Source organism: Solea senegalensis, linkage group LG17 (assembly GCF_019176455.1).
Source record: "Solea senegalensis isolate Sse05_10M linkage group LG17, IFAPA_SoseM_1, whole genome shotgun sequence".
NCBI lineage: Eukaryota > Metazoa > Chordata > Actinopteri > Pleuronectiformes > Soleidae > Solea > Solea senegalensis.
In genome coordinates, this window is record NC_058037.1 from 2,853,434 (window position 1) to 2,865,525 (window position 12,092).

The 12,092-nt window shown below is 38.3% G+C and overlaps 3 protein-coding genes across 3 annotated transcripts; all 3 read left to right on the forward strand.

Moving 5' to 3' along the window:
- Positions 1-1,044: 1,044 nt before the first annotated feature.
- On the forward strand, positions 1,045-2,556 carry LOC122783795 (trace amine-associated receptor 1-like). The gene has a single exon (XM_044048638.1). It carries the CDS (start codon positions 1,113-1,115, stop codon positions 2,112-2,114), a length of 1,002 nt encoding a protein of 333 aa, XP_043904573.1. The 5' UTR covers positions 1,045-1,112; the 3' UTR covers positions 2,115-2,556.
- A 3,140-nt stretch (positions 2,557-5,696) lies between these two features.
- LOC122784297 (trace amine-associated receptor 1-like) lies at positions 5,697-7,776 on the forward strand. Its single transcript, XM_044049502.1, has 2 exons — positions 5,697-5,777; positions 5,921-7,776. Exon 2 carries the CDS (start codon positions 5,933-5,935, stop codon positions 6,929-6,931), a length of 999 nt encoding a protein of 332 aa, XP_043905437.1. The 5' UTR covers positions 5,697-5,777; positions 5,921-5,932; the 3' UTR covers positions 6,932-7,776.
- A 2,043-nt stretch (positions 7,777-9,819) lies between these two features.
- On the forward strand, positions 9,820-11,395 carry LOC122784296 (trace amine-associated receptor 1-like). Its single transcript, XM_044049501.1, has 2 exons — positions 9,820-9,884; positions 9,972-11,395. The coding sequence occupies exon 2, from the start codon at positions 9,984-9,986 to the stop codon at positions 10,983-10,985; it is 1,002 nt and encodes a 333-aa protein (XP_043905436.1). The 5' UTR covers positions 9,820-9,884; positions 9,972-9,983; the 3' UTR covers positions 10,986-11,395.
- The last annotated feature ends 697 nt before the right edge of the window (positions 11,396-12,092 follow it).

The window sequence follows — 12,092 nt, forward strand, 5'->3', positions numbered from 1 at the left end:
TGCATCCTTTGCAACACATGTTCCACAATTCACAGCTTAAAGGAATCTTCCACTATTTAAGCTTTATTGAAGTGAACAATCAGATGTAAAATCTAAGAAAAAACACGCACAATATATACACATACATACATATATATATATATATATATATATATATATATATACATATATATATGTATGTATATATATATATATATATATATATATATACACACATATGTAAACTTCTGACATTGAAAAAAGTAATAAAAATTTGTCTAAAAAAATCCTCTCATTATTCTGGCATTTAGCAAATGTAAATAATTTTGGTAATCCTAACGGACCTAAAACAGGAAAAGTGATTGACTGATTTCATGTCAGACAGTGAGAAAAAAAAAGCATATGTGTCTTTTTATATAGTGTATGTAAACTTCTGGTTTCAACTCTATGTACATACACATATATATGTATATGTATACAAATATATATGGCGAGGACAATATCACACACTTAAAACACAGTGCATATTAGGGAATGTTTGTTTTAATAACAATAACAATACTACTACTACTACTAATAATAATAATGAAAATCAGGTGGAATACATATGGAAGAAGCAAGTTTTAATTCTTCTATTCTGTTGCTAGGATACATATAATAAACTAAGGGCCTGTCCATACGGAAATGAGTGTAGGTGAATATGCATAGTTTTTGTTTGTTTGTTTGTTTTTTAATCGTATTGGAGTTTCATCCACATGGAAACAATGCTGTTGGAGTGATCTGAAATTGTATTTTTTGAAAACAGGTCCCGGGAAAATTTGAAGTCATTTTGGGGGGGGTTTGTGTGGATAGAGACATTTCCTGAAACAATATGATATTTACAGGAAACTTTTTCAAAATTATTCCGTTACATATCATTATGTTATTGTGTGTGTGTTATTGGCTACCTGTGTTGCATCAGTTTTCTCATTTCTGATTGGATTAAAAACAGAAGCCAATAAAAACTCATGCGCATCTCATCATAGACAGATGAAGATTCTGGGTATGATATGAACAAATACAATGTAACACATAGAAAAAAGAAAAACTGAACTGATTAATTGACTTTTTGCTGATACTAGAAATCCAAACGCATGGATACAGAAGTGGCTGCCAACAGGACACAAGTTGTAGCTGACATACATCCCTGCTATGTAATAGAGAACTTGAATTATGTGTTGACAAAAACGCCTTCTGTTATATGTGTATTATTATATATCTTCCTTGTTTTACTGGCATTCATTACGATTTGTGGAAACCTCCTTGTGATAATCTCCATCATTTACTTCAGACAGCTGCACACGACTACAAACTCCCTCATCCTCTCTCTGGCTGTGGCCGACCTGCTTGTCGGGATTGTTGTCTTTCCTTTCAGCATGGCCTTCTCCCTCAGCTCGTGTCTGTACCATGAAGACTTATTTTGCAAAGTGCGGGGCAGTTGTGATATAACCCTGAGCACATGCTCCATTCTGAACTTGTGCTGCATTTCTATTGACAGATACTATGCAGTATGTCAGCCTCTGACATACAGAACTAAAATAAACCATCATGCTGTTGCGATCATGATCCTGCTGAGCTGGGGTGTTTCTGTGCTGATTGGGATTGGTGTGATGACTGCTGGGTTAAACAGTGAAGAATGTAGGGACAGCTGTTTAATGGATGCCGTTATTGCAAACGTTATTGGGGCTATTTTATCATTTTACCTCCCAGTGATTGTAATGCTCTGCATCTACCTGAAGATTTTCATAGTTGCACAGAGACAGGCTCGCAGCATCCACAACACAATCAGCCAGAGCACAAAGTCTGGAGCAACAGTCAGCAAGATGGAGAGAAAGGCCACCAAGACTCTGGCTATAGTCTTGGGAGTTTTTCTTCTGTGCTGGTTGCCTTTCTTTCTTTGGATCACCTTCCAGCCTGCTGCAAACAATGCAGCCCCGGTCCCTGTGATTGAGACACTTAACTGGCTCGCACTGTCAAATTCAATGCTGAATCCATTCATTTATGCTTTCTTTTACAGCTGGTTCAGATCAGCTATCAGAATGATTATCTCTGGGAAAATATTTCAAGGTGATTTTGCCAACTCTAAATTGTTTTGACCTCTCAGGTCTCTCTTGGAAAATGGGTTTTTAACCACAAGACTTGCTCCCTATACATGGAAGATATTATACAATGTTATATAATAAATTGTGATGAAAAACTAGAAAAACTAAGAAAACATCAACATAATCCTCACACAATAAATATGACTGTATTTGTAAAAGAAAATGTCAAGGTGTTCCCGCATAACTACATTAATACATAACTTTGTATATATGTTTATAGAATAATAAGCTGTATATAACACTAAGGGACTGTGAGTGTTGATTGTTGCACATTATTTACAAAAACAAATGTTAAACTAGATGAGAAGCCAAAGACGGCTCATGTAGATGCTTTCCATGAATAACATGACAATAGTAAAGAACAATTTACCATACAATAATCACATTTTAAACTATTATAATAAAGCCATTGAATAAAGTGATGTTGGTAGTTTCATCAATGTCTTTATATGAGTGAAATGTTGAGAAAAACAGCACTTTGGTCCATGGTGGCTGATGTTTAGGCTCAGTGACATGTTGGAAGTGTCTATGTAGAGAGGCAGACATTTGCAGTAGCTCCACTTCATAATCTCCTGCCTTTGAGTCCAACAGATCCAAGTGGGAGCTTGTCTTTCTTGTGTGATTATATGAATAGAACTGTGGTTCAAAGACATTTCATGAAATCTGCTCGTTTAGACTTCAAGTCTTTCTGAAGCCAACACATAGGTGACCTATGATGTCTTGAATACAATAATAAATAATAATAATAACTTTAATCAAAGTGGCCTTGCCATAAGGAATTGACTGGGAGTATGTGTGAGATTAAATGGTTGTTTATCTCCCTATGTGGCCCTGTGATGGACTGATGACCTGTCCAGGGTGTGACCCCACTTTTCACATTATGTTAGCTGGGATTAGCACCAGCGCCTCCCTCAACCCTCATGTGGAGGATAAAATGGTAGAAGATCAATAAATTACATATTTGTTTATAAATGTTGATGCCATTTATGAGACAAGAACAAATTAACATACCACAAGATATAACAAATAAAGAAATAGGTTAATTTTCTACGATACTCAAGATTGTCTTTATTTAATTATGCACAACAGATCTATTCATTGCATAAGTATTACAACAAATAATCAGTCATTCTTGGGCCCCCTCACAGCTGGGGGCACCAATGTTTGTTTCCTGACAATAGTGTGAAGCATAATATTGCATATTGCATCTTTAGATGACTAAATGCTGCTGGGGGCCTCTATATTTGGTACCAGCATTGAGCCATTTAACCACTAAACTCCTCAAACTCCTTGAACTTCAACTTCACTCCATAAAAGGTCATCTACTCTCTTCACCACCACATGATCACTGACGCTTGTAAAGACAAATCTGCTAATCTAGTCTTCCCTCAAACCTGTCCGTGGTTGTTACAGGTTGCAATGATGTCATCTCTGGCACACTCACCATTCTGCCAGATGTGCTGCAGCAAAGCACTTGTTTTCGATGTACTGAGTCATTAGAATCAGTTCATTAAAAAGATTTGAGCACAGACTCCATCTGACACAGTCACTGAACTGAAATAGGGCTGAACGGGTTGTGACTTGGCTCACGATCAGCAGCTTTCAACAGTGCTGTCACCAAATACACCAGACTCCTCTTTTACATATTGAGATTGAAGACATGTACTTGCTAAATGTTGGAGATTAACTCTTGTTTTCAGGATTTTTAAGTCTTTTTAAGTGATTAGCATTGTTCGGTAGGGCTGGGCGGATCGATCTAAAATATCGATAGTATCGATACTAACGTTGGTATTGGGTATTGATCGATACTTGTGTGATGAGATCGATTCTTAAGTACAACTCCAGGCATTTACAGAGTGACCGACTGGCCGTACAACACTGCTCTTCTCTCACTTCATTCATGCTCAAATAGCCCCTCCCCTTTACTCCACTGCCAACCCCCTCCCCCCTCCCCTGCAACACTCACTCACTCACTGCGAGGCGAGCAGTGCACTGTTGTGGCTGCGTGATGGCAGAGCGTAAGAGGAGCGCTGTTTGGAGGTTCTATACAGCTGTAAATCAAACCACTGCAACCCGCAATGTTTGCGATGTTGTTAATTGCAAATGCAGATTATTTAAGTTAATTTAATAATAATTAATTTAAGTTTTAATTTTTCTATAAACATTTCTGAGTTACTTAATAAAAGTATTTTTATTTTTATGACAGTAATTGCAACATACCTGAGAAAGGATTTTCTCCAAGGCAGGTCAGTTAGTAAGTGAGAGAAGAAGCTCAATAAAACAGAAAAATGTAAACAATATTTCTGAGTTATTTAATAATAGTATTTTTATTTGCCTGAAAACTTTGTCCTGTGTTTTATTATCATCATAAACATGATTAATTAAAGGAGAACTTACGAAATAATAGATTTTAGTATCAGGTCAGGTCACTTGGAACCTCACCAGAGCAAGTACTAAAAAAGTACTGGTACTCTCTAATGGAAAAGCATAAAATAGTAGAGTCGAGCCAAGCCAAGTCCTGCTAAAATTGCAAAGTGGAAAAGCGCCATTTGATCAAATACCATAAGACACGGAAATTGGGAAAAATAATGCAAAATACTTTCACTTTGTACAGACATCACATCACTGTTACGTTAGCAATTCTTGCTACAAGGTCGGCTATGAAAATGTATAACTAGTTTTCCAGTTTCCCCACAGGAGGCCAGCCCAGGCGTAAATACTGTAATATGTTAAGTAATCACCAGAGCTAACATGACCCTACTTTTCACTTGATTTATAACGCCAGTAAACATTTTCCAGGTCTAAATTACTAGTTCGAGGTCATCTTCAATAGCAAATGAAACCAATTTTTAAAATTATACTACTTCTTAGAGGAAAATAGACAATGAAGCACAGCACAAATGAGTGGACACCAGCGTGATTGACATCTGATATCGTCTAATAGGACCTTGTTTGCAGGTGAGGTTGCATGTGGAAACATGGGGCCAGTCAAACCACAGAACTGGATTTCAGATTCTTAAGGCCCTGGGACCCATTGTGCGCATGGCGCGATTTGCGTCATCAACGTGCAACGCACAGGCTGAACTGTAGATCAGTTAAAAAGAATTAATGATCCTAAAAACATGGGTTAATCTCCAACAATTACCAGGGAAATGTCTAAAATCTCAATATTAACAGAGGAGTCTGGTGTATTTAGGGACATCGGCGAGCAGTGAGCAGCATCACAAACCCTGCCGCTGTATTTCAGTCCAGCGACTGTGTCAGACGGAGTCTGTGCTCCGGTCATGGAGGAAGTACCGAACAAATGTTTTTAATTAACTGATTCTGGTGATTCAATTACACTGAAAACAACTGCTTTACAAGTCACTACTTTACAAGTCACTCATCACCGCAGTTTCATGCAGCTGTGCAGTGATGACTCCGCCCACATTGAGTAGGTACTTTTTTTGTAATGGAGACGCAACCTAAACTGTGCCGTGTCGTACCGTGACGAGGGCGAGGCAAGCCAGGACCATAGTGGAAAAGGGCCATTACAGACATAATGTATTATACCTAATGTGATTGGTCCCAGGAAATCTCTGATCATGGTAATAAGGTGGGGAGTTATTATTTAAGTCCATATGTTCAGCACAGTGCAGAACACAAGCTGTTTCCGAGGTGTGTATTAACTTTTGTTTTTTTCCTGTATTTTTCCTTAATTTTGATATTCTATACTTGTCAACATAATGTTTTTTTTTTTTGTTTGTTTTTTTAAATGATTTATCATTGTAACTGATTATTGATATGAAACTGAATTGCAGGAATCTGGACACATGGAACCAGAATTGGCCGTCAACGGGACTGCAGCTGTTGACGACATACTGTGCTACGTATCAGATAATGGAAGATACATATTTACAAGCAATCCTTCAGTTATATGTGTATTACTTTACGCATTCCTTGGTCTGTTGTGTGTTGTCACCATATGTGGAAACCTCCTAGTCATCATTTCCATCATTTACTTCAAACAGCTGCACACTCCGACAAACTACCTCATCCTCTCTCTGGCTGTGGCCGACCTGCTTGTCGGAGTTCTGGTCTTTCCTTTCAGCATGGCGTTCACCGTAACCTCATGTTGGTATCACGAAGGTTTGTTCTGCAAAGTACGAGGCTGCTTCGATGTGACCCTGAGCACCGCCTCAATTTTGAACCTGTGTTGTATTTCCATAGACAGGTACCACGCAGTGTGTCAGCCTCTCACGTATAAAAGTAAAATAACGAATCGTGTTATCGCGGGCATGATCCTGGTCAGCTGGGGACTTGCCGCTCTGATCGGAATCGGCATCATAGTCGCAGGCTTTAATCAGGGGAAGTGTGAAGACAGTTGTTTAATTGATGCTCTAATATCGACCACTCTGGCGTGTATTTTCTCCTTTTACATCCCTGTCATTATAATGCTCTGTATCTACCTGAAGATTTTCCTTGTTGCACAGAAACAAGTGCACAGCATCCGCAACGTGGCTTGTCAGAGCAAAAAGTCTGGAGCAACAGTCAGTAAGATGGAGAGGAAGGCCACAAAGACTCTGGCTACTGTTATGGGGGTGTTTCTTCTGTGTTGGACTCCTTACTTTCTCTGCATCATCTTTCAGCCTTTAATGTTTGATGCAACACCGATTGCTGTGATTGAGACTCTCAATTGGCTCACGCTGTCCAACTCAATGCTAAATCCATTCATCTATGCGTTCTTTTACGCCTGGTTCAGGTCAGCTTTCAGAATGATCATTTCAGGGAAAATATTCCAAGGTGATTTTGCCAACTCCAAACTTTTTTAACCTGGTGTATTCTAAATTACACCAGGTTAACGCCTGAAAAAAAAAAAAACCTTTATACGACTGGTTGGTGGGGATTTTGGATGTGAGGACTGTGTGAGGAGTGTCTGTGTGTAATGGATGAACATAATATTTTCATTCAATTGCTGGAACATGTGCAATAATCCACTCAAAATTCAATGAAATGATGATCAGCACTTTTTCAGAAGCAATTTTCAATTGTGGACACTGATTAAAACATGTAATGAATATTTGAATATCAGCAACATAGCAAATGACATATTGTTCACTGAATTAATTGTAATGCATTTACAACAATAGTTATTGTTTTGCACAGTGAAAAAGTAAAACAAAAAATCTGTTTTACTTATCTGAATTATCACCAAATGTCAGATAGAAAAAACTGGAGTGTACGAGAGTCGTAAACCCTAAGATCGTTAATTAAAGCTGATTTACATTAACAATTTTTTTTTCTAGTCTAAATAGCCCTTGCTCTTCTGTGAGTCTGTGACATTCTTTCTCCCATGTTCTCTGGGACTCAGGTTTATCTTAACATGGTGTTTTTGAAGGATTTAGGCCACCGGTTACTAGGGCATTAACATAAAAAGCCAACATGTCGATGTCAGTGGGACAAGTTGCGTGTTGTTGTTTTTTTCCTCTCTCTCTCTGTGCACTTGTGCACAGACTAGCGCCGGGTGGGAGAGATCTTAATCACTTTCTGTTGTGCACTTAAAATTACCTGGAAATTCAAGACCTATGTTTTATTTTGTTTAAATGTCTGTGAGAAAGTGCACTTTACTTTACATATTGACTGTTGAACCTTAATAAAAGTTGCTCATTGTTGTACAGCTGTGTTCCTTCACTTTGTCAATGTGATGGCATCAGTAATCGACTTGTTGACCATACTATGTTGCTTTGACTTCCAGGCAGATCACTCCATTTCCACGAAGGTTGGGACATATTCAAATGATGTAATAAAAGCTAAAACCTTAGATCCTTTGTTTAATAGAAAATAGGACAAAGACAATATTTTCAGTATTTTCACTGATAAAATCAAATCTAAATAAAGTATAAACCAATTTAGAAAAACAGTTTTAAAAAGTTTTTTCTGCAATGTGTTGAATGATGTGAACCTGAATGACGTGTATCAGATAAAAGTGCAAAGAAAAGATGCTCAGTGTTTTCACAAAATCTTATTGTATATATAAAGACATAAAATGTGACACATGCAACACAAAGTTTGCAAGACTGAAAATCCAATCCATCTTTTTTTTTTTTTTACCAAAGTGCTGTACAGTAACATTTAAAAACATAAAACACAAAGAGAGCACAACACACATGACAGGTGAGAGGCAAACACTTTTGAGATGAATAGTAATGTCAAAGGCCAAGGAAAGGCTCCAGGGCTGTATGAACATCACTATGCATGAACATCAAGCCCTCACGTCGTATTACAGTATATAAGAAACAGTCATGCTACCATGATGGACATAGGAAACATTGTTACTTAACACAGTCTGCATCAAGAAATGCAATATAATCATATTACAACAGTGTGGCTTCATAATTTGCCATAGGTAACAATGTCTAAAATTTCCCATGTTAAACAAAAAAAATGTCCGTTAGTGAGGACACTCTTTTTTATGTCCTTTTATTCTGTTAAATAAAGTGAAGTAGATTTTAGTTTATGTATCATATCTGATTTTTTTTCTTACATTGGCTCTAATGTGTTTGACATGTCAACTGTACTTTTTGATGCTGGCATACTGCTATAGGTGTGTATCTAAAAGCTAGTGACCAATAACTCTAACCCAGACATCAAAAATGAGGTTCTGCCAGGGAATGTGGACCCCATAATGGTTATATTCTGGCTGACAGTGTGGTTCCGAAGCAGGTTTGTCTGTTTTTTCTATGGTGGCACCACCCATGTTTGCCCACCTCAAGCCCTTGCACACTTAGTACTCTTTCCAGGCTACCTGGTTACTTAGTGGGTACCATTTGGGTATGGGCTTAATGCATTTATGGTTAAACTAATATAGGCCCCACATGGGAAGCTTTGTGGGCAATCATGGGTGGCATCTCCATGGAAACCAAGGACAATCCTGTTTGGAAACCATATGCCATATGTCAGCCTAAATATAATCCTTATGGGGTCCATATGCCATGGACATGCTAACCGGGTAGTTCTTGTATGCTGCTGCATGGACATTTAAAGGTACAACAATGAACAGTGCATGAAAACACACTGTTTATACTCAGATATTCTTGTTGGGCCATGACGTTGAGCCTCATTAGGGCCAGGTTTTAGTTCCTGTGAGGTTCCTAGAGGTTCTGATAAGCTAGGTTAGTGTTTATGCCAGAAAAGAAAAGGTCCAGAGGAGATAAGAAAAACATGCATGTACACACATTCACATGCTGGTGCTGCAGACATAATACATTACCTAGTCCCTTACCCTAAACTTAACCATCACAACTGAATGCCCAACTCCAATCCTTGATTCAACATCTGATTCAAATGAATGGGTTGTTATCAGGCTTCTACAGAGCTTGCTGGTGAGCTGACCATTTGAATCAGGTGTGTTGGAGTAGGGAAACATCTAAAACATGCAGGACAATGGGTCCCCAGGACCAGGATTGAGAAACCCTGCCTTCACCTAATTCTAAAACCAAGTCTTAATCCTCAAAAAGCCCTTTAAAGTTGTGAGGACCCACTCACAAGGTCAAAATGTCCCCTCAAAGACAGACTTTCACAAAAAATCGGTCCTCATAACCTACTAGAGACAAGTAGACAAACACACATACACGCGATGTACAGTAGGCACACACACCAGACTGTATGTAAACTTTATGAGACAAGGGGTTATAAATACTGTGCCAACCCTCAAGGTTCTGAACACTTGCATCCAGACTAAAGATGCACAACACTGTCATTGCAGGGATGATGAGGTGTTAGTAGGTAAGAGAGGAAAAAAATGAATGTAAAAATGAAATTAAATGATAATCTGTAAGCCTTTATTGTTCCTAATATTGATTGTCAATATAGACATAAAGAAGCATGGACGCAGAGCTGACACTAAACAGCACTTTACCCGTCGATGACCTACATCCCTGCTATGAATCAACTAATACAAGCTATGTTTTTGCAAGTGACCCTTCCCTAACTTGTGTTTTGGTGTATATATTCCTTGGCTTGTTATCTGTCGCAACAATATGTGGAAACCTACTAGTTATCATATCCATCATTTACTTCAAACAGCTGCACACTCCTACTAATTACCTTATCCTCTCCCTGGCCGTGGCCGACCTGCTCGTTGGCGTCCTTGTCTTTCCTTTCAGCATGACATTCACTGTCAGCTCATGTCTGTTTCACCAGGACTTTATGTGCCAAATCCGAGACTGCTTTGATGCATCACTGTGCACTGCTTCTATTCTGCACTTGTGTTGCATTTCTATAGACCGATATTATGCAGTGTGCCAGCCGCTGACTTATAAAGTTAAAATAAACGTTTGTGTCGCAGCAGTTATGATCCTGGTGACCTGGGGCACCTCTGCTTTAATAGGGATCTGTATAATAATCGCAGGATTCAGCCAAGGAACATGTGAGGAAACGTGCTCCGTTGATGTTGCGATGGCAAATACGATGGGACCCATTTTCTCCTTCTACCTGCCAGCGATCATAATGCTCGCTATTTACTTTAAGATTTTCCTTGTTGCTCAGCAACAGCTGAAAAGCATCCAGAACACAACATTTCAGAGCTCAAGTTCTAGAGCAGCTGTGAGTAAGATGGAGAAGAAGGCCACAAAAACTCTTGCTACAGTCATGGGGGTTTTTCTTTTATGTATGATTCCTTACTTTCTGTGCATCGTCTTTCAGCCGTTGGCCTATTATCCCCCACCCATCCCACTGATTGAGACTCTCAACTGGCTCGCATTGTCCAACTCAATGCTGAATCCACTGATTTATGCTTTCTTTTATAGCTGGTTCAGATCAGCATTCAGAATTATTATTTCTGGAAAAATATTCAAAGGTGATTTTGTTAATTCCAACTTGTTTTAGATAGATTGAAAGTGAAAATAAAGTTTGGAACAACTGATAATTACTTTGCCATTGAACACATGTAAACTATAGTTTGTATTATATATATAGTTTTGGGAGTTAAACTATGGAATGAATGGAATATGATTAATTGTATTCGTCTCTGTGGAGTTTTGATAAAGCTTAAAAACGTAAAACATCAAGGATCTATCTAATTGTTAGGAGAGGTAACAAAAAATAAGCAATGGGCCTCAGTTTATTACTTTTTTATTTTGGTTAGTGATTGTGTTGGATTATATTGTGTGAAATGGAATTTTGTAAATATGTGTAATATGTATTTTATTTCTGTCAGTTGCATATTCACACACATTGTTAGTGAATTGACATTGTGAGACACTGAGCAGCCTTAGGAAATATACTTGAGTCACTGAGTGCTTTCTCTCCCCCTTTTTCATTTTTTATTAAATCAGACCACAAATGCATCATCAGCCCCCTTTGATGAGGTACCAACCCAACTCCCCTATGATGTATCCACACATTTGATAGTCATTTTCAAAGGCTTAAATAATAACATCTATGTATCCTTAAGTTTCTGTCCAGAAAATGTAAGTTTGTTAACTGCAAGAGAAAATTCGTGTTTTTAGCTTACAGAAGAGGCAGCAGTAGATCAAAAACTCTGTGTGGGCCAGGATGGAAAATTACATACTTTACTTTTTATAGCTGGGAAACTACAAGAAAAAGTGCTAAACATAATGTTAGATATCACAGACTCTATCACACATTTTATCTTATTTAACTTTAATTTATACAGGTAGTCTCATTGAGACACGAGACACTCTCATTATCAAGAGAGACTTGTTTCAGACTAACATACAATATAAGAAAGAACAATTAGTTACGGACAGACAGAAATACAGGACAATCCATCCATCCATCTTCTACCGCTTTATCCTTCACATGAGAGTCACAGGGGGAACTGTGCCTATCTCAGCTGACCTAGGGCGATAGGCAGGGTCACATCCTGGACAGATCGCCGGTCCATCATAGGGCCACATGACAAACAACCATCCACTCTCACAACCACACCTATGGGCAATTTAGAGTCTCCAATTTACCTAATTGCCATAT